Source organism: Genypterus blacodes, unplaced genomic scaffold, assembly GCF_046128005.1.
Source record: "Genypterus blacodes isolate CSIRO-AG114 ecotype Tasmania unplaced genomic scaffold, CSIRO-AGI_Gbla_v1 ptg000005l_1, whole genome shotgun sequence".
In the NCBI taxonomy this organism is placed as follows: Eukaryota; Metazoa; Chordata; class Actinopteri; order Ophidiiformes; family Ophidiidae; genus Genypterus; species Genypterus blacodes.
Window position 1 is genome coordinate 2,780,001 of NW_027466819.1, and position 23,673 is coordinate 2,803,673.

The 23,673-nt window shown below is 47.3% G+C and overlaps 1 protein-coding gene across 2 annotated transcripts in view; it reads right to left on the reverse strand.

The window, feature by feature from the left end:
- Positions 1-23,673, reverse strand: part of cadm3 (cell adhesion molecule 3) — a 68,084-nt gene that overhangs the window by 15,510 nt on the left and 28,901 nt on the right. For both annotated transcript variants that reach the window (XM_076149289.1, XM_076149288.1), the window contains exons 4-5: positions 11,773-11,925; positions 6,397-6,534 (exon numbers count right to left, since the gene is read on the reverse strand). In XM_076149289.1, the coding sequence (XP_076005404.1) occupies positions 6,397-6,534; positions 11,773-11,925 (291 nt within the window). The remainder of the gene's footprint in view (positions 1-6,396; positions 6,535-11,772; positions 11,926-23,673) is intronic.

The following is a 23,673-nucleotide window of genomic DNA, read 5'->3' on the forward strand; positions in this document are numbered from 1 at the left end:
GAACTGAGATCTGAGCTGGAAATTGAGCTTTAGTTAAGAATCTGCACATGGACAAACTTTGGTGAAACAGTAAAGCCGGTCACTGGCCTCCCGCGGCGACGGGCCAGGTGTGTGTTAGCAGCCGAGGCCTTCATCTCCGCTGCCTTTCCACATTATAAATTGCGTCAAGAGGACAAAGGACACAGCGGATGAAGAATAGTTTCCTCTCGCAGGTGTAAGTGTGTTACTCTCACTGTGTTGGGCAGAAAGGCTCAGTCGCTGTGCCGTTTGGTCGTTTAAAGGCCTATTGCAGACGATCTGGCTTAGTTTTGAGGTAACAGGCAACATATTTCACCTAGAAAAGCGCTGTCGCTGCTGCCAGTTGATAAAACAAAACACCAGAATGGAGGTTAAGAAACTTTTTAGCTTTAGCTGTTTTGGAAAAGTGCAATGTCAGGTTGGTGTTTCCCCTTCTTCTCTCTCTCCTTTCTTAGGTTTCACATTTCTGGCAGCAGCAGCGGCAGCGACGACGACGGTGGCGGCGGTCTCCACGGAATAAAAAGAGAAGCCCGGGCAGGTGTAGGTGGCTCGAGCTGAGGCGGCGCTGTCACTGAAGTGTGAGAATATGAAAATACAAACATCGTCCTGACACTCTATTGTAAAAAAAAAAAAGAAAAGGAGAAAAAGTAAATCAGACTTGGCGGTCAGACCGTGAAAGAGGATGGAGACTCTTTATCACTCTCACCTGCACTAGAATGATACACACACACACACACACACACACACACACACACACACACACACACACACACACACACACACACACAGGTACGGGTGCATGTAGGTCACGCGCAGGGGATGGAGCTAGTGGCTGGAGGTAGTGGCTGGAAAACTCTCTTGCACACACACACATGCACGCACACACAAGCACACACGAACACACACACACACACACACATTCTACAAAGCACTCTTCAAATACCACAGGATCTAATGACATCTCTCTTTTTATTACCATAACCAGTCCTATGACCTGCCGAGGAAATGAGTTTACTTTCCAGGTGCGTTTCAATAATCTCACGTCACTCATCCTGACTGTCACTATCAGTCCCCCCCCCCTCTCTCTCTCAGCCCCTACACACACACACACACACACACACACACACACACACACACAGGGGCAATATACAGCCTTTATTGAGCACTATGGATCTCCAGACTAGAAGTGGGAATAAAGCGAGTAAACCTGTTTGTTTACCGGCTTGACACTTGTGTGTACTTTCAAAATTATACGGCGGCGTTTTTTAATGTGTTTTTCGTGGCCCCCCAGAGTCTCGCCGCCGACTCCACACCTTCATTAAGGGAAAAAGTAAGATGCAAACAATTTAAATGCTTTGTATTCTCCTTTGCTTTTTTCCCCCCCAAGATAGCGGCGATACAATTCCGCTCATAACTCACGTTTTCCTCGGTTCGTAATCGGATAATAAGGGCAAATTTGCATGTGAGCCGCCGCAACCGTAGGAACAAGTAAATCTGAAGGGAGGGTGGTAACAGGTTATCGCCAATTATCAAAGAGCCTCAATCTGCTCAACAGCACAACACAAACTAATTAATTATCTCTGAGCACCGCAGGACGAGTGAGGACAGCGAGGACAGTCACAATAACACATCATCCTGTCTTATTATAGACAACATGAGAGGGATCCGGCGTAACAGAGCCGACGCACGTCTCCCACGTAGAACCAGCAGCTATAGAACATTAAAAATAAATGCTAATATTCAATTATAGTTTTCTAATAAGGGAGCGTGTGGCATTTTTGCCTCTTGAATAATTTACTTTGAATACACTGCAGCACCTGATTAAACTTTCATGAGTTGGGTGTACTTTTCTGTTCAACTCTTCTCCCTCTGAATTCCCCCCCCCCCCCAAAAAAAAAAGAGAAGAAAAGAGGAAAAAAGGTGGTCATCCGCGAGACTAACTCGAGCCACGTTGGCGATGAGATGCAGATTAGATGCCGCTTATGCTAATGCCGCCGCCGGCCTCGAGCATGAATCCAGCATGAAATTAGAGCATTAGGCGACACTGAAGAACGCTGATTAGTGCATCTCAACATATTTGGACCTTTGACATCTGAGCCACGTGTTTCCCCCCCCTGACATGTGAGGCAGTGTGTATCACATGATGACCACACGCTCAGCTTTTGCCTGAACATGTATACGAGTACGTTTAGTTGAGGTTTCGTCCTACTTCTTCTGCCTTGGCTACATATTTCTCGACCGCCTCGTTAGGAAACAACCAACAAGACCTTTGACCCCCCCCCTGCTGAGCTGCTGCGTCACCGTGAAAGTGTTCAAGTGTCAGGCTTTGCTCTTTCAGTCGCTCTAAAGGCCATTAATAACAAACTGTGTACACTTTACTTTACGGCGATCCATTTGGCGATAAAAGCTTTACAGTTACAGATTTAGTTTTTACAGCAAATGGAATCCATTAACAATTCCACTGGTATGAAAATCAATCTGCAGACGGCTGAAACCTGCGTGACAAATGTTGATCCACGCCCAGATTTATTTTTAATTCTAGCATCGGGGTGAGTTAATGCGCTGCAGACTCTTCTAATCAACCAATTTAGTGATTAGAATTGCGATAAAAGGAAAGTGCGTGGCCATGACGGGATTCAGGAACGGGTAGCCGCGCCTTAAACACATCGCTACCACGATTCGGAAGTTGCAACCTTCTTAAAACCACTTTGAAAGCACTTAAAAGCAGTTTGGATGAAGAAAAATCAAAACGACTTAAACGGCATTACGGCGAGCAAGGGTCAGATTTAGCCGTTGGCACGAGGTCGCGTCTTATTTGGAGTTTTGGAGTTAGTTAGTCCTGTTACTGGATTAGCAGGAGAGGACGTGTCTCTTTCAGTTCGTCCGTCCGTCCGTCTCTGCCTGTGATTTATGTCCGTCTCTAACTTACATTAGGAGTGGACGTGCTCCCCCTGAGCGCCCCCCTGAGCGCCCCCCCGGAGCGGCCGGCCCGCCTCACGCCCCTGCATTATGACAATTTGGGCTGCTACTCCGTCACTATGGAACTTAAGTGGCACCATAAATCCTTATTATCCCCCATCCAATACGTCGATGTCACTAAATGATCCATGGCCCCTTCACACAGTACAACTAACACAGTCCTCAAAGCTCTTAGCCTTTCATTCTTCTCAATTACCACTCCCTCTCTCTCTCACACACACTCCCTCCCTCTCTCTCTCTCTTTCTCCCTCTCTCTCTCCATCTCTCTTTCTAGATTTTTCTCCCCATTTCGTCAGCCTTCCTTCCCTCCTCCCCTCCTCTTGCTCTCCTCCCGTCGCCCCTCTCTCTTCTTTAAAACTGGTGCCACTCACCCCCCCCCCCCCCCCCCCCCTCCTCTTCATCCTCTCCCTCGCTGCCGTTCGCACTCAGCCACAAAGCCGCCTCTGTGGTTTTCTTAATACCCCTCCGCTCCCTCGATCCTCTTACGTTCCCCTTCCTTCGCTGTGTTTTCAGACACTTCTCTCCAGCCTCCATTGCTCTCTCTGTTTCCTCGCAGCCGCTCTATTTTTACGCACACAGACACACTTTCTCACTCATCCACTCGTCGCTCTCTCTTCTGTTTTCTCGGCAGGCCCAGACTCTCGCTTCCCCACACAAGGCGTCTCTGTCTCAGTCTCTCTCTCTCTCTCTCTCTTTTTACATCTGTGTCACCCTTCTCTTTATCTCTTGTCCCCACCTCTCTCTCTCTCTCTCTCTCTCTCTCTCTCTCTCTCTCCTTCCCCATAACTGTCAGTGAAGCTGTCAAAGAAGCAATGGTGAGCAACCGTCTATGGGCTCATCATTCTCGCACACGCACGCACACACACACAGAGACACACAGAGACACACAGACACACACACAGAGTACACAGCTGCCTGAATGTGAAGCTGTAATAAAAGCACCCTGACCCCGGGTGCTCCTTCCTCTGTCTACCCAGAGATGAGCACCTCTTTGAGTGTGTGTGTGTGTGTGTGTGTGTGTGTGTTTACCATCTGTGTATCACAGTAATTGTGAGAGTAAGAGGATATGATTTGAGCATGTGTATTTTAAAGTGAAGAGGTGTGTGTGTGTGTGTGTGTGTGTGTGTGTGTGTGTGTGTGTGTGTGTGTGTGTGCGCCTGTGTGTATGGATCCAACAATGACAGATTGGTGTGGTGCAGAGTCGGAGCGGCTGGGTGAGGCCCCCAACACAATCTGTCACACTAAGTTGAGCTCATACAAATCTCTCTCTCTCTCTCTCTCTCCCTCTCTCCCTCTCTCCCTCTCTCTCCCTCTCTCTCTACTGTTTTACATCTATATACAGTATCTCAAACTAAACTCTACCCACTCCACTCTGTTTGAAAGCGATCTCTGCAGTTTCCAGCACATCTGCGACAAAAAAAGGAGCAGCTCATCTCTCCTCGTCTTTCCTCGGGCTTCCTTCCTCTTCCTCTTCCTCTCTCGTTGCTTTTGTTCGCTTCGTTTCCAATTCATAACTTAACCGCACAACCGCACAACAATTAGAGGTGGAATGCAGAATGCTTTCTCCTTTTGTTCCCCGCCGCATTTCAGGAGGAGATCTTTCCTGTGCTGCATTCATCAGATGAGATCAGCGCTCTCAAGTACTCAACCTCTCAGTCTTGGCTTTGCTCAATGGCACGATGCATTCAGGTACACCTTTTCCCTGTCAGGGTTTCCAGTGCAAACGTCCACCTTCAGGTATAAACTCTACGTATGTGACCTCAGTCGGAAAACCAATTCCGCACCATCTTAGATCCTGATCACCAATCAATCTGATTGACCGACCTCTAACCTGAGCAAGTTTCATGGAAATCGATTCATCAATTTTCCGGGAATCTTGCCGACAAACCAACGACACAGACGAGAGCGTAACCTTGAAATAAAAGAAAAGAAAGAATTAAATTAAAATAAAATAAAATAAAATAAAATAAAATAAAATAAAATAAAATAAAATAAAATAAAATAAAATAAAATAAAATAAAATAAAATAAAAGCCAAGGCAGGATACAAGAGTTCAACATTTCCACCACAACAAATCATTCTAATCATTCATAATTACTGTAAGAATGTAAAAAGAGCAGATGAGCATCTTCCAGCCTCGACCCTGCATATGACCCCCGTGTGGGCTTTGGCAGGACATCTGCTGGAGCGTGGACCCGAACAGGAAGAGGGCACCGTCGCGTACTTCCAGCGCTAAACACAGAGAGCGAAAGCGTTCGGCTCTGTGACGACGACAGATGGTGGAAGGAGTGGAAGTGCAACAGAAATATCACTCCCAACCGCGCTCAGCCCCTCCAACAAAGCTAAACAGAAGAAAAACCTCCGACTGAAGAAGCAATAATATGCGGCGGAGGCTATTTAACGGGAAACACTTAAGCTGCCAATTCTGCCGGTGAGAGTCAGAGGCCATCTAATGTCTCCATGTTTTTCAGTTTATCTGTAATAAGAAGCAGGTCAATTTGTCATCATACACACTCCCCCCCCCCCTCCCTCTTCTCTCTCTCTCTATCTTATCATCCATTCTGCTCATACCATCCATTTTATCTTGAGACAGCGTGACCTCATGCAAAGCTCCCTGCATCTCTCTGTCTCTGTTCAACCTCGTGTCTTCATCCTCTCCTCGCCTTCACCTTTTATAGCTGGATTCTGTCGTTATCCCCACTGAGATCCGGCCCGCGCTATCTCACGCTCTCTGTTGTGTCACTCCCAGTTGCAGATATGTATGTTGCAGCTCAGGCAAGCCTCACGCACACACACACACACACACAGTGTCACACTCGCACAGGTCTACTTGCTGTTGAAACTCAAACACACACACACACACACACACACACACACACACACACACACACACACACACAGGTTCAGTAGCTGTAGACAAGCACTGGCAGAAGATCTACAGGACGGGGATACACAGAGAGACACACAGGGAGAGAGATACACAAACATACACACACAGCGTGCACCCACACGCGCACACACGCAGGCAGCATGTTCTCTCACTTACACACACACACACACACACATATGCACGCACAGGTTTAGCACACAAGGAGAGACAGCAGGCCTCTTGACAAGGACACAACACTCACGCAGCATGATCAAACACACACACACAGACAGGCTAGATCTGATACACACACACTCACGCTGGTACATGAGGAATATGTGTGCAAATGTACGCTTTAAATCACACACAAACACACACACTGACACACAGATGCACAAAGCTTCACCCAATAACGATATTGTCACTGACCCAACAGGAGGAGAAAAGCAAAAACAACAGCAGATCTGTAGAGTTTATGACCCCAGCACACACACACACACACAAACACACACACACTCCACATGTCTCACCTTGCAGTTCCTGGTCTCCCTGGTACCAGCGCAGCTTGGCGGGAGGTTTGCTGCCCGTGCTGGTGCAAGTCAGGGTGACTTTGTCCCCCTCTGGCACGGGGCTGTCAAAGCCAGAGATCTGAGGTTTACCTGGCACACCTAGAGAGAGAGAGGGAGAGAGACACAGGGCAGTCAGAGAGAGAGAGAGAGAGAGAGAGAGAGAGAGAGAGAGAGAGAGAGAGAGAGAGAGAGAGAGAGAGAGAGAGAGAGAGGGAAGGAGGCAGAGAGTGAGAGAGAGAGAGAGGAGGAGGAGGGGCAGCATCTATGCAGGTGGTCTCACCTTGCAGCCAGTGAAAGTGGCTTTGGTGCCACTACAGGCATGATGTCGTACAAACTGTGGCGTTTTATGAATTCTTGACACTGGGATCAATGACAAATGAGAAGCAGCTCAGGCAGCAGATGGACAGAGTGAACAGTGTGAGTGCTGATTGGCCAAAGGAGCCACACACAGCGTCTGCTCAGAGGAAGGACACACGATTAGATATCATGTGACCTGTGACATCACGCAGGGAGGATATTTGACCTTAGTGACCTCTGCACCTGTGCTCGGGCCGTGTGTGTGTGTGGATGTGTGTGCGTGTGTGTGTGTGTGTGTGTGTGTGTGTGTCCCAAAAGAGATACGATACATGAACACATCAGGTTTCACTCTTTCCCATACTTGATTTTCTCTCAATGAAGAAATGAAATAATGACATCACCTGGCAGAGAAACGAGCTTCCCAAAGGTAATTAGTGATTTTGTCTTTCCTCATCTGGCGGCTGCATATAAAAACATGTTGGTGGTGCAGCATCAAGTAAACTAGCAACACATAATTAGCTCCTTGTTTTGTTTGCAGAGTTTAACGTTGTCAAGTCATTATTTCTCTTTAATTGTTATCGCAGAATCTGTGTGTTACAAACAAACGTCTGGGCCCAGGTGGACCTGGAACTTTGATCAACATCGCAGGAAAGGAGATCTCCTCCTCCTCCAGAGCCTCCATTTAAACTGAGATGAACTGAAATAACCCAGACACTTAGTGAGACTTTCAGAGATATCATACAGACAGAGAGAGGAGACTAAAACCATCAGAGAGCACATGAGACTCGCCCCTCTCTGCTCAACATTAACATCCTAATTGTGGCGTAGATATTCCGTCTTAATGAACCTAAGTTAGCCGCGAAACACAAAAGCAAAAACGACGACTGGCTGGCAGGAGGAGACGCGGTTAATTGAATGAAACCAAAACGTAACGCTTCATCCTTTTAAAACCCACAGCCGGGCGTCGTGCATTCATCTTGACAGCCGAGTCGGGCGGGTAAGTAGTTTATGTGACTGCTCATTTTCAGCGCTTCGGCTCGTTTTTTAAACCGTCGTCTAAACGCCGTTCTGCAGAGATTATTATTATTATTAAAATGCACGAGTTGATTCAAACCCAGGATTGACGTGGGAGCGACTCCACGGGCCCAAGCAGGCGTCAGTGCCAGTGAGAGTGTAGAGACAGGATGGAGGAGGCCTGCGGGGACAAAGGGACGGCGCTCGCCAAAGGTCCCAGGCTGGACGGGACTCTGCCAAACCAAAAGTCTGACTGAGCTTCTCTTCCCCCGCTCAAGTCGTCCCAAAATACCAAACCACTCACTTAGAAATATGGAACATTTTCACTTAATTGCTATTTTAACTTGGAACGCGAGCGACAAAAAACAACAAGCGCAGGTGCAGAGACACATGAGGAACCGACGCCAAATACCACCAATATCCACTTTCCTCTCCAGTTTGAGGGAATTAAACTTTTCTGCCGTCTGCCTGCATTGTGGGTGGCACTTCTCTCCTCAGGCGCGTGGAAGTTTACTGTCACTCCGCTTTTTTGGGGGGGGGGTGTGGGGGGGGAACAAAGTAAATCCCCAGTTTGCCACCCGCCACATATCAGCGCCATGACAATGCGTTAGGAGAGCAGAGAGAGAGTGACGAAGGGAGAGGAAGGGTTGAAAGAGGAGAGGCAGACAGTTAGAGACAGGAGAGGGCCGATGCATGGCTGTGTGTGTGTGTGTGTGTGTGTGTGTGTGTGTGTGTGTGTGTGTGTGTGTGTGTGTGTGTGTGTGTGTGCGTGTGACAGGAAAGAGACATGTATGACACAATGGACCAGATTCTTTGCCAATTATTTAATATCTACCAATAAAAAATGACATTTTTAGACAAGAAAATTACCGAGCATCACAACCATCGCAGAAGCGGGGACGGATGGATTGGAGGAGCAGGAGTAACCACGGGAACGGAGAGTTACACTGTACAGATGGTGGATGGATTGATTGATTGATTGGTTCAGGTATACACATAGCAAAGCAATCGGTCAATCTACAATCACCCTGATAGAAATACGGGCATGTTGTTGAAACGATGCAAATGAGGAGCAGATCACCTCCACTTCAGATAAGAGCTCTTCATTTAGATTCATTTGTTACAAAGGTCTGTTGTTTTCTTTTTTCTTTGTTTTTGGCTTTTAATGAGATTAATCACAAAAACAGGGACTTTGGGGATAATTAGGAGAGAGAGAGAGAGAGAGAGAGAGAGAGAGAGAGAGAGAGAGAGAGAGAGAGAGACAGAGACTCAACATTCCCAAACCATCACAACCTTTAAGTACAAGTGTGCATTTTATTGTTGTGCCCTTGCGGTTCATCCCCGCGGTCGTCATGGCAATGCCATCGTTCGACACACCAGCGTAACCCTCCTGTTGTGTCGTCCGGTTATCACGTGGCAGATGGACGGTCGCTCACTGAAGCGCCGTGAGGAAGTGCATCGAACTCACCAACGTATGGATCAAAAACATAAAAACCTGCTAAATGTTTCATGTAGCCGTATTTGATGTAGTGCAGTGTGTGCTTGTGTGCTTGTGTGTGTGTGTGTGTGTGTGTGTGTGTGTGTGTGGCAGGGAAGCAGCATTGAATATTAATGAGCAGAATAATACTGCACGTATAGAGGCCGGCTGGAGGTGTCCAGACCTTTTCCTCTACAAGGAGAATAAAAGAAAATAAAGCCATTATAAATTATTCTCTGCTGAGCCGGGGAGACACACACACACACACACGCGCGCACACACACATGCGCACACACACACACACGTGCACGGTGACCACGCTCGCTGCTCATCAGTGTGTCTGTCAAAATCTTGCACATGTCAAAACACGGCTAGGAGACACACAGACACACACACCATGACGGCAGCGCCACCAAACCCAGTGCCTGATTCTCCCATCGGGCGCCGTGTGTTTTAGACATTTTACCATACATTTTTAATGGTTTGGCTCCCTCTCAGGGGTCATAAAATATTTATTAAACGCAGAGTACAGTGTCGCAGCTGTCAATTACAGCGGGGGAGAGAGAGAGAGAGAAAATGCTTGAATCACAATTACCGCAAAATTGGAAGAAGTGTGGAAGAACGATTCAGGGGTTAATGTGAATTTAAAGAGCGAGCGTACGACCTGCATGCACCTTTGCTTCAAAAACACTCCTCTCCTCCACACACACACACACACACACACACACACACACACAGTCACTACCGTTGCATTGTAATTTCAGGGTCTCTGCTCCTGCTCTTGTCCACAGCAGCTTACAATGAATTAGCACACAGGGATTAGACTAATTTAATGTACTTTACAGTCCTGATTACGTTCTTAAATTATTAAAGATCTACAAAAACCCTCTATTAAGGACACTTAACAAAGGAAACGGCCGCTGACCAACTGGCCTCGGCTGTTTGATCGGAGCAGGTTGTTGTTTCTGATGTCGACCCCTGAACACAACAACAACAACTACAGGTTTCTACATGTGTTGTGTTTTTAATAAGTGCAGTCAAGAGGAACAAACAGAAGACCTCTGCACTTTGCTTTCAACTCATCAATTTGCTGGCAAAGTACGACAAATTAAATCAACACAACAGGAACAATTGGCAAACCCTGAAGGAAAAACATCCAACATATCACAAAAAAAGGGCCGGGGAAATTGATTTTTTTTTTTTTGCCCATACAGGAATTATGCAAAAGCAGCGATGGAAATGCGTCTGTCAGATAAATATTGATGTGGGTTTGGCGTGATCAGCACGAGGGAGCGACTCAATTTCATTACACAGCGATTTCAAAACGCTCCCCGTAAATCTGCCCACCGCAACCTCCCAGGAGTATCAGCCCGGCCCCCCCCTCCCCTCCCCCGGGGTGAGGACTCCATTGTGGTCGTACGGCCATTAGCTGGCACGTTACTGTATCGTTGTATGGCGGTGCAGTACTTTTCCCCACCGCAACTTCAGATGAAAGCGAGAAATATGAGCTGAATTAGCTGACACGGAAGAACAATAACAACTCCAGCGATAAAAAATCAATTCCTGACAGACTGGCTGCTGTGGTTCAGAGCTGATTAGACCGATGTCCAATCAATAAGGTGACCGGCACAGCGAGTGACAGCGCGGCCGCAATTTATTGTGAGATGAATTGGATGGCAAAGGATGTAACATGTAAGAGAACATCATCCGTCTCAACGAGGGCGAGCCGAGCCAGTTTATCTCTAAGCAAGAGGAAGATGAGGTCATAACCTCCAATTCACCCTCTGATCACGGAGCAGAGAGATCAACCAGGAAGCTGGAACACTGAGACACACACACCGCTCTCAAAGCATAGTTTAGAATTTTAAAGAAAATCTTCTCATTTAACATCCTAATAAAATAGGATTATTGTTTTTGAAGTGCCGGCTTGGCCTCAGTCCATACAGACAGGATGGGAGTGTGTGTGTGTGAGGGTTCATCTCCGTCCCTCTGGGAGGTTCAGGGCCGTCCGGATCAAATTATTTAGATCCTGCCGAGCTGCAATGAACCTGTGGTCAAACTAAAGCTAAACCTCTCTGGGCTGTCTGAGCAGATCCATCATGCCGCAGAGAAAACAAAAGAAGCAAACTTGAGCCAATGATGAGGAATGAGTCAAGGTGCCTCTTATCTCGCCTTTGTTTAAACCCTTAAGGACGCAGGCTGGCATTATGAAAACAAGCAAAGTAAAAAGTGTCGCACATATTTCAGACCCTCGACTAGAACAAAGGAACGTTTCATAGAAGGTAGGAGAAGAAAGCCTGGCAGACCTTTAAAGAGGACAATCAGGGAATGAATATCTTCATTAGCTATTTTTAGTGAAGTGCTTTTCCTCTTAAGATCCAAGAAACTCAAACTTTAATCTCACTTTTAACATTAAGATGGTTAAATATGCAAATCTACTCTTACTACTTTACTACTTACCTGATGATCTCCAGGTTTACTCCTTGAGTGTGTGTGTGTGTGTGTGTGGGAGGGAGGGAGGGAGGAGTGTGTGTCGGTGCGTGACCCACCTAACACGGTGACGGTGGCTCGGGCGGTGCGGACCGGCATGGTGAAGATGGAGCAGGTGTACTCGCCCTCGTCGCTCAGCTGAACCTCGGATATGGAGATGGAGAGCTCGGTGGACGTCGAGCGGAACAGCGTCATGCGATTGTCTCTCAGTGCTGGAGGAAGGAGGAGAGGAAGACGAGGAGTTAGAAACCGCAGGTGATGTGAGAAGGAGGGGGAGGTGAGGAAAGAGGTGAGGGCAAGGAAGAAGAAGGGAGGGAGGAAAGGTGTCAAGGAGGAAGAGGAGAGGGGAGAGAGACAGGTAACACGAGGCAGAGGAGGAGAAGGGCGGATGTGATGTGAATGGAGGAGAAAAAAGTTGGAGGAGTGATGGAGACGAGGTGACAAAGGAAGGAGGAAAAAACGGCAGAGACGAGAGACAAAGACAAAGAAAAGAGGGCAGCAAAGTGACAGAGGAGACGCGGATAAAGAATGGGACAGAAAAGGGAGGAGGGAGCACCGGAGAGAGAGATTAAAAAGAACGGGAGGGGAAAACAAAACGGAAGGGAAATAAATAGAACGGAAGATGAGGGAGGAACGGCGAGGAAGAGGATGAAGAGGAGGAAGGAGGGGGGAGGAGAGGAGAGAGGAGAGGAGACAGAGACATAAATGGCTCTGTCATCAATGAGAAATCCAGCCATGAAAGAAAAAGAGAGAGAGAGAGAAAAAGAGAGAGGGAGAGAGTGACAGAGCGAGACCGACATAGATGATGATGATGATGATGATGAAATGCTACGAAACAAGCGCTTGTTTCCGTGACAGCATTGACCTCTACTGTGTCTGTGCTGTGACTGCTGTCTGTCTGTCTGTACCTCTTCCTATCTGCCCGTCTATCTGTGTGTGTGTGTGTGTGTATGTGTGTGTGTGTGTGTGTGTGTGTGTGTGTGTGTGTGTGTGTGTGTGTGTGTGTAGCCGTATATCTCTCTGTCTGTGTGAGGGGATTTTCAGCTTTGCTCCCTTGGTGCCATCATAAAGAAACGGCTCTCCTGACACACACTCGCACACACAAACGCACAAACGGACACACACATATACACACACACACACGGGCAAACACACTCACGCACACACACACACACGCTGACAAACAGCATCACATACCGAGCGGCGAGGAAGCAGACGCCAACAGCCAATTTGATGTTTAAGTGGAGTGTGAGTCAAACGCACAGCAACAGACACACACACCACACACACACACACACACACACACACACACACACACACACACACACACACACACACACACAGAGATACAGATAAACACATAAATCAGACGGAAAAAGACAGTTTATCATCCAAACTGCAGATATCTGAGGAGATTCTTTAATCGATCAACCGGCCAGCGTCCCTGGAAATCCCTAACATACACACTTAGCCTGTGGCGCTAATCAGCATTCCTTACTTAACGATTAACGATTGACTTTGCCCCGACACGTACGCCCAAGAATTACACCACTGACTGAAGATGGATAGCACTCACTGCAGCACATACCCCCGCCAAGGCTGACAAAATCTGCCCATCAATTGGGATCCTGAGAGAAGTTCACACACACACACGGCACATGAATGACACATTTTTAGCTAAGTCAAATTTCTAGCTAAGTCTACAATTGGAAGGAGAATCAGCAAAGACCAGAAGTAGAAACCTATCAAAACGTCTCAAATTGACTCGTATGTATGCGAATGAGAGGCAGGGCGAGATGGAAAGGAAACAGCCGAGAGCCAATCACATCGTGTTTCAATGAGCCTCGACGGAAAAAGGGCTGATGCAAGGCGGCGGTGGCGGCGGCGGCGCTCCTTCTGAGCTGATGCAAAGCTCCATTACTGGCTGCTGTGTGGGACTTAACAGCACACTTAGCTGCGGCATTATTAACGTTATTAGTTCTACCTCCGGATGGTTTCTCCGTGCCAGGGAGAGTCGTGTTTCTCTGATTCAAAGGAACTGGAGAGCAGCCCAAACATCTCCTCTGGCTGTTTGTTATTACACAGCATCAGCACCGCGCTAGCATTTAGTGGAATCTACTTCTTTTTTTTGCGTCCCAGCAAGTTTCTGAACTTTTGGCAGAGGTGTGTTTCCTTCTTGAGTTTTGTCCTGATGTCTCATTGATTTGAACAGGACGTATCTATCTTGAATCAAAGCAGCATCTTTGTTTTCACTCCTGCTGCTGGGACCTCACATCTCTGCCTGATCTGATTGACATCATGTACACTAATCCATATGAGATCAAAGCTTCCCCTCCACATAGTTCAGGTACACACGGTACGATTCACAACATCTGGACTTCAAACACACGTTGGCTGCATTCCATTTAGTGCATCAATAGGTCACAAACACAAACAAACAAAGAGCAAAAACTAAAGTCATTGTTTTGTTTGGGTGCTTTTTCCTGATCTGACAGTCTTACACTTACATGTACACTTACTACACTTACATGTACCCTTACATGTACACTTACATGTACACTTACATGTACACTCACATGTACACTCACATGTACACTTACATGTACACTCACATGTGCACTCACATGTACACTCACATGTACACTCACATGTACACTCACATGTACACTTACATGTACACTCACATGTACACTCACATGTACACTCACATGTACACTTACATGTACACTCACATGTACACTCACATGTACACTCACATGTACACTCACATGTACCCGTACACAGTAGTATAAATACGGTAACATTGAGTAAAATAACACGGTGAGTAACTGAGTATAGGGTGTGTTACGAACCAGCGAAGGCCTCTTTAAGTCACTTAGCCTGATGGAAAATCTTTAGGAGGAGGAGACGTGTGTGTGTGTGTGTGTGTGTGTGTGTGTGTGTGTGTGTGTGTGTGTGTGTGGGGGTTAGTTGTGGTCAGTGTCTATTTACTTGTGTTTATGTGTTTTTGCCTCTCAGTATGAAGCTGGGTATCTGTTGTCTGTCTTTCCTCAATACCTGTCGCACTCTCATGTACACACACACACACCTCTCTCTCTCTCTCTCTGTTTTTGTCCCTTGGTGTTATTGTTCTGTTATTCCTTCCAACACTACTTTATCTTGGTGCCTTATCACTAAGCAAGGTCACTACATTTGTCTTCATGAGCTCATGAGCGACCCTCAATACGTGCTGGTGTGAGATACATGGTCACACACACACACACACGCGCACACACACGCACACACACACACACACACACACACACACCATGCCTTCTGGACCTCGTGCTCAACTATCACTCTCCTTAATTCTCTTTCCCTCATCTCCCCTCAATCTCTTCACTCTCCCTCCTTCCTTCCCTCCTCCTTCCCTCCCTCCCTCCCTCCCTCCTTTCTTACATCACATACATTTTCAATCTTTTCTGACTGGAGGCTTTTTCTCCCTTCCTTTTCTTTCTTTTTTCATTATAAACGATGTACATTGTTTGCGGGCGGAGGTGTGATGGATTTTCAAAAAAGTGAAATGATATCTGGTTACGGGCCGTATTGATCGAGAGGCTCCCAAAAATAGCACATAGGTTGTGAGCAACATAAACAGCCTGCCAATAGGTCACACGCTGCTGCTTGACTTTGGTTATTGCTACATTTCTGTGTGTTACGTAAACCGTGTTCATGGAGAAGAGAGAGAGAGAGAGAGAGAGAGAGAGAGAGGGGGGGGGGAGAGATAAAAGAGAGAGAGAGAGAGAGAGAGAGAGAGAGAGAGAGAGAGAAGAGAGAGAGAGAGGAGAGAGAGAGAGAGGGGGGGGAGAGATAAAGAGAGAGAGAGAGAGAGAGAGAGAGAGAGAGAGAGAGAGAGAGAGAGAGAGAGAGAGAGAGAGAGAGAGACAGTGGTGCTTCTCTGCGGCTCAAACTCAGACTGGATACTCCCTAAAGGTTCCAACTGTTGATCTGGTCAGGGCAGCTTTTTCGAGTACTCGTCTTCCTCCTCCTACTTCTGCTTTCCTCCTCCTCCTCCTTGCCTTCCTCCCTCCATCTTTCTGATGCTCTTTCAACTTCAAACACTCAGGAAAAGAGGGAATTCTTACACAACACGCACCGCTGAGTGCACATACATAAATTCCTTCTCAGTCTCCTCCTGCCTGCTCTGGACTCAGACCTTCTTCTGTCTGCGTCGGAAACTCAAAATTTGCTTTACTGGCGTGACGGAGAGGAAATCCTGTTGCACAGGCAAACTTACATCGTTTCCAGACCCACAATTTCCCATCAGGCTTTCTTTCTTTCTCTCTCTATCTCCCCTCTCTTGTTTTCCGTATCTCTTCTAACTCCCTCAGCGGCTCTCTTGGAAACTGCATTTCACCTGTCCTCCATCCATCTCCTGCTCGTTTCCCCCCTCCATCTGTCTCTCTCTCTCTCTCTCTCTCTCTCCTTCCCATCCTTCGCTCTTCTCCACTTTATCTGCCTGTCTCTTCCTTGTTTTTTCGGTCTGCTCGGCGCTAAGGCCTCTCTCTCTCTTTCTCTCTCTCTCTCATTTTGCTTTCCATTTTAGACATTTAGGCGACACTCTCATCCAAAAAGACTGCCTCTCTCCTTCCCCCGCTCTCTCTCTCTCTCTCTCCCACACATGTCGCCTCCGTCCTCCCATCTGTTTCTAAATATTCTCTCCAGCTCCCTAATTATCCGTCATTCCCGACAGTTGATCCAGGTTCAGTGACTGCCGGCGTCCCTTGATCGTCCCGTCTCCGCTGATTTGAGGGCAGCAATTGAGCGGCCATTTCTACAACAACAATGACAACCATGAACTCTTTCATAAACACCGATCTGATCTTTCTATACACCCCCCCCCCCCCCCCTCCCCCCGACCTCCATTTCCTCCCGCCTCCCTCCGTCTCAATCCTCCCGTCTCTCCGACCTTTTTCCCCAGACAGAGAGAAACAAATTGTTATTTTCCAGGCAGTGCACACACAGTATATGCAAAATCAATGGAAGGAGGCAAGCAAGCAGCCAGATGAACCAAACTTTGCCTAAGGTGGTGCAAAATGAAGCAGGGAGGTATTAGTTCCAGCTGAAACATGAGACAGAAATGTACCCAGAGGTGCATCAGCTCCGAGCAAGATGCCAATAAAAATCCCGCCACATGGTATTTACTGCAGCGGAAAATGTCCATTGGGTATTTTTGGCAAATAACACTGACCAATGACATATCCTGAGAGCGAGACGCCCTAAAATAAGGCATTGCTCACGCCGGCTGCTCAGTCTGCCGCAAAAAGGATTAAAGCGGAAGTATGACGGAGTAAATGCACACAGTGCCTGAGCGCAGTCTGGTCTCGTTCATCACTCCTCACCTATTTAAAAAGGAAGTCAAGGGAGACATTATCATAATGGCCGTCGCTGCCATCCTGCAGCTCGCTACTGATTTAAATTGTCTCCATGTTGTCGCCGCGCTTCCGCTGCTTATTTGTTAGGAGCCGGAGGGATGTCGCTCATGTGAGGAAACCGAGGGGAAGTTTCTCTCCCCCGTTTGTTGTTTGACGTCCTGTGGTGTTGTGATTTGACGCACTTGATCAGATGTTCTCACGAGGACAGGAAGCTGAAGAGCGCGCTGTGAAGGCGACGTGTTACACACATTCACACATTCTGGTTTCATCTAGTGGCCTATTTTGAAACATTTGCGATGGCTTAAAGTACACAATGCTCCTTCCTTAATGGAGCACTGCTGTGCACACTGAGCGAAAACCTGCTCCTGTCCTGTCAATTTAAGATCCCCTGCTAGGAGAAACCTGCTTTGCTGTGATTGTCAGACGTGTGGACATATGGATGCCGCTCAAACACTCCATGATGATGTTAACATGTTACTTAAATAAAAGACGGGGCTTCCTGGGCCTGATGTCTCACTGGATGCATCACTATCCGTACGAACACAAACTCTGTTCTCTATCACGCAGAAAACACTGTTTAAAACATAATGTGTCCCCTTGGATTTGAAGTTAAAGTTAGACTAAGTTGGGCTGAGCTGAAGTTGTGTTCACTCACACACACAGAGAGAGAGTTAGCTACAGGGAGAACTGTTCTCCATTTAAGATCATTTGTTTTGCATAACTTTCACTGTTTTGACCATTTTACTCTATTATTTTCCAAAAATATAGCCTATAATTTAAAATTTAAGGCTAATCACTGGAAATGAAAGCAATTGTCTGTAAAATTAAGCAAAAGACGTCCATAAGAAATATGTTCCACATTCTCACAGTGAAACAGGAAGAAAATAACAGAAACTTTAGTTAAAGTTAAAGTTCACAGCTACTGATTGTTGTTTCTTTGTTTTTCTTATTTTAATTAAATCTAATTTAATAAACAGCTTGAACTGTCGACTGTGATTTATAGACGTGAGAGTTAAAAATGGAAAACCCAAAGTAACACAAACAACACGGAGGGCTGAAGTGAAAGCTCTGTTTGGTTCTCAGCTCTTTCCTCTGGTTCTGGGATGGAAAGGAAAGGAAAGGATTGGATTCTTGTCAATTCTTGTCCCTTTGACTGATTGATTAGGCTCAATCCACTTTCAAAGCCCCGCCCACACGTCCACCCATCAATTTGTCCGTCTATCCATTTGTTTCACTTTAGACACCTTGACACCTGCCTGAATAGAAATCTCTAAAACAGTCTAATGTGTGTTTTTTAATGGAAATACTTTACAAATTAGAGCTGTATACATTACCAACTCGATATCCTCCAATGAGGAGCCGGCGTCTCCATCTGCCGCCGTTTGTAAATCACCTGAGAGCCATTAGCTTGTTAAACTGTAGCGAGGCGGCGAGGCAGTCAAATGTGTGCCGACGTGCTTTTATAGAGCGGCGGAATAAATTGAACATGACAAATAAGTAGAAGTTATAGATGAACTCAATGTAAACATTAATGTACAGATGGATATACTTTATTCCCTCTGTAAGGAAATGCATTTGTCACAGTATAAATTGTATTTGTGCAACAGGGTGCGTCTGCAGTTATTGTGGCGGCCATGTTTATCACCGCCTCCTGTGCGCTGTGGGGCTGAGGTGTGGGGCGGCCGTCTCGGGAGATTTTATGAAATGGAGACATCTTAAAAATGCAAATGACACGGGAAGCGAAACACGGAAAGAGTGGCGTGAACGAGCGTGAGGACACGAGCAGAAACGAGACGCCGTTCAAGAAGGAGGAGTGGAAACAACACAGCAAAGCGTTGAGGTGTGCGGGGAGAAGCTCTGCTGTTGACCCCCGTGCAGCTCCTAAATGATGCAGATGCCTTCAAGGCGGTTAAATCCTCCGCTCACCTCGGCTGCCTGAGCTCTTATTTATCCATGTTTAATCTCACCAAACAAACAAGGGGGAAACAAACTCTGGATTTCCTGGACGGGTGAATCAGTTTCCTCAGCGTGACCGAGAGGAGAGGGAGCCCATGAACGTTCCCTCTGTGGCTCGGGTCATGGAGGCGGCGTCGTGTGATCTTTAACAATCAAACGTTTCCATTTGACAGAATCTCCAGTGAAACCACAGCAGTGAGTTAATTGTCTCCTTAGTTAATTGCTCCACCGCTCCCGTCTGACCGTCTCACAGGGGACTAATATCACCCAGGGACACGGAGTAATTTGTCATAATTATAGAGGTCATCTGTGATCTTACGTCGGCGGAAATATGAATTTTCTGAAATTGGTAAAAAGCATAAAAACGCCGCAAAGGACCTTGGATGTGTTTGTAAACACAAAGGTCTGCTGGTGATATTTGCATGGTGTCAGAGCTGCAGCAGAGTAATTGGGGTCAAACTTTCTACATTTGCTGCCTCTACTTGCACATCTTCTTCAGTCAGCCACGAGGACAACATGAAGAAGTGTGTTCAGCTCCAAAGAGGGAGAAATGGTTGGCACGGCGATAACGACTACAAAGTTCTTTCCCACGTGAAACACACATGTTGGGGTTACATCCTGTAAGGGTTCCTGATGGAAGTGCTCTGTGTGTGTGTGTGTGTACTTCAGTGGCTGAAATACTGCGTCTGTGTGTGACACAAGGTCACGGTGGTCACCATGGAGATATAGCCGGGTTCGCTCGGAATATGATTAGCAGCTAAATGCCAAAAATGTAAATGTAATCTCTGTCTTTATGTCTGTTCCCCTGCTCACTCTCTCTCTCTCTCTGTCTGTCTCTCCCACTCTCACTCTCTCTCTATCTCTCTACCTCTCGCTCTTTACCTCCTTCTCTCTGTCTCTCTCCCGTCTTCTCTCTTGCTCTCACTCTCTCCCTCTCCCTGCATCTCCCTCTCTCCCCCTCCCTCCCTCCCCCCTCTGCCTGTCTAGCAGTAATGCAGTGTACCACCATCTGTTTTCCTGCTCTCTTATCTCTTCCATTACTTGTACTGGATCTGTTTCCCGCCCCTCATCCATCCATCCTGTTTCCCCCCCGCGGGTATACGAGTTCTTAAAGAGCCTTATACAAATTATCTCAAATTAAGGAATTAAAAAAGTACCAAAGTCTCTAGAAAGGCACTAATTCATCACTTCCTCCTCCTCCGGCGTGGCGTGACATGTTTCTTAGCGGCGTTCTCGCTCAGATCCTGTACGTTTGCACAATGTGTGTGTGTGTTTTTTTTTGTCACTGTACCTAGGTTGCCAAACACAACTGGGCTTCAACTCCCTTACCAATTAATTTCCTGTTGTGTATCATCTTTTTCGTTCCCCAGACATGGTTGCAGAACTTCCATTAGCTATGCTCCGCTGGAAATAAGCCGATTCTCTCTGTTTTGTTACCGTTTTTTTACTGTATTGGTGTTTACATGCGTCTCTTCTGAGGCCACAAGCCAACATCAAACTCGCCCCTCGTCTCTCGTCTCTCGTCTCTCCTCTCTCTCGTCTCTCGTCTCTCTCGTCTCTCGCTCCTCGTTGGCGTCCCAAGGTCAAATCTAACTGATATCCGCGGCGTTTGCTGCCTGTCAAACGCTGAGAATTCGCCGGAGGTTCCGATTCCCGGCAGGTAGTTGAACGGAATCGATGTGCGACCCTGCGATTATACATCACAGCTCTGATTTGATTTCTCCACCTTATTTGTGAGTGAGAGCGTTTTAATGAGTGAAACCCGAGGATCTCTGCCCCTCTGCTTCCTGCATCGCCTGGCATCATCTTTACGTCTCATCTCTCTCCTCTCTATAATGTAACTTCCTCCTCTCCGCTCGTTTCCTTCACCCCCTCCTCTTCATCTTCATCCGTTTCCGTGGTTTTCTTTGATGGCGGTGCTTTTATCTCCTCAGTTTAAAGAACCAAATGAAGAGAATATGTCCACTTGTCTTTCTCTGTTTTTCTCCTCTGCATTTCCCCCCCAATCATCTCTGATCTCCCTGCAGCTTTGCAGCGTGGCGGCCATCGCGGCGAGGAGCTGTCACTCACCATCCTCCCCTGCTTTATCTCCCTCCATCACGCTGTTCATGCGTCCCCGTCCCCGCTCCCCTCCTCCGTGCCTTCATCAAGTCCCAACTCTCAAAGTGTAGCACAGGCTGCGCAGCGTTAGATCACGGTGGCGAGCAGTCACCATTTCTGACGAGTCCCCGCTTCTCTCCTTCCACGCGTGCCTTAACTTTCCTACTCCCATCACCCGACCCAGCGCTCCTCTCTTCTCACTCCTTCCCATCCCCTCGACGCTCCATCTCTCGCCGTCTGAACTCTGAAGTAAACTGCCTGCTCTGTGCTGTTGGGCCCCGACTGCATGAACGACTCGCCGCTCTCTCGCTCTCCCTCTCCCCCTCTCTCTCTCTCTCCATCTATCATTTTGAATGTGGAGCATCTGCCCAGAGGTTTCTGAGTGCGGGTGAGACCAGTTGTCAGTCAGTCTCTTCCCCCCCTCACTCCTTCCATCCCACCATCTTTCATTTTCTACTTCTCTCCCGCTGTTTCTCTTCTTGGCTGTAGGATTAAAACAAACACACTCAGGCCCGAGTCTGTCCCATGGCCACGTCCATGAAGTTCAAACTCCAACCTCAAGCAGGAGAACGAAACTATTCAACTTCCCTTGAAACTGTTTGTGAACCCGTGCAGCAGGTTCAGGTGACTCTCACTTGTAATCTGACACTTGTGTAGGTGTTGAGCATCCATGCAAGTGATTCAACATCTGTTTAGAGTCAAAAACGCTCCGTCTCTCACATCCTTCTCTCTCTCTTTCTCTCTCACATCCTCCTCTTCTCTCTCTCTCACATCCTTTGTTTCTTTATCTCTCACATCCTCCTCTTCTCTCTCTCTCTCTCTGCTCTTGTTACTGCATCTGTTGTGTGTGTTGGATCACTGTGGCTGTCTCTCGCTTCACCTCCACCCTCCCCCTCTTTTCACTCCTCTACCCCCGTCCCCTCATCCCCCCCCCTTCTCCAAAGTAGTAGGTCTTGCCCTGAAGTGTTGTATGTCATCGTGGCCAAGAGCCTCGCTTTCCCATCTCTCCCCTTCGATCGCTCCCTCCTCTCTCCCGGGCAGACTGAAGCTCCATCTGCACTAAAGACTCGTTACTCTCGTTCTCGCTCTCTCCCTCTCCATTTGTCATTTCCCGCTAACTCCTTCATCCTCTCTCACCTCTCTTTCTTTGCCTCCAAATTATGGTGTCTGTTGCACAAATGTTGGCCTGCTGCAATGGAGCCGCGCTTCAGTCAATCTCTCCATCACTCCTCCTCGGCTGTGAAGCACCGGATCGGCACACGAGGGAGGCTTTCCGTCTCTTTCACTTCCCTCTCCCCTCGTTCTACAGCTCCTTCCCCTCTCTCTCTCTCTCTCCCAGCACCAAGTCTGCTGTGTGATGTTATACCAATTAAGTTTCTTATTTATAAAAAAGAAGAAGAAGTTTGGCACAGGAGAGTCTGAGGAAGTTGAAGCCAACATGTCCGTTCATCTGGCCTGAGTTTAAGTTTACTTTGCTTAGCATTTCTGGAGCATCTTTATGACGTCAAGCAAACAAAAAACAGAACTATTTTAAGTATCTGAGCTCAGTTCTGCCCCTCGGTTTAACAATAAACCAGCTGGCGCGCCGGCTTTGTGCTTTCTGACAATGATATCAACGCTAGTTTCCAGCAAACAAAGCCAAGGTACAAAAAAGTCTTATTTCCAACGTGGCGACGCATCCGCAACCTCCTAAACGCAGCGTCTGTGGTGTGTGTATGTGTGATTGTGGATCGCTGCAGCAGGGAGGAGGAAAATATCATCAAAAGCTGACCGAGCACAGCAGTCACGCCACAAAAAAATGGCTTATTAAAACGCCAAGTCTTTCAATTTGACGTGCTGATGCAAATGTTTCAGCCCCTCAGATTCTAAGCTTTCTTTAAACCTACAGTCTAAAATCAATACGTTTTAGATTAATATTGAATCCAATGACTCTGTGTGATGTGAAAGGATCGCTCACAGTGACAAACTCTGCTTGAATTATCAGCCTCTTCTGCAGCTCTGCGGGCCTCTTAAATGCCTTTAGCCTCCTTTACTTCATTGGTTTTCATTTTATGGCCCCCGCTGAATCTGAGCTCATCTCGTCCGGCTCCCGTATCGAGAAGCAGGAGACGCCCGCTCCGACTCAGACAGCTGCGATAAGCTGCCCGGCAACAAACAGATGCCGTTAGTGTCGGGCTCCAAAAAGGAAAGTCAAGCGCCGGGCGGAGATCCAGGAATCTAAACCGCAGCTCGGCGCAGAGTAAATACTGGACGTGCGGTCGTTAGGTACATAAAAACACAACTCTGATGGGATCTTAACGTTGCTCTGTGTCTGCTGAATGTGTCAGTCAATGATTGTTTTGCCCTAACGACTGTGTATGGGATAAAATGTTGGGACTGTGTGTCAGTTGGCTCATTCAGAGAGCCGCTGCGCCGGTGGCAAAAAATGGATTATTACAGTTTTAAGCTGCAACAATCTCCCTCTCTGTCCTTCTCTCCTCCTCGTGTGTG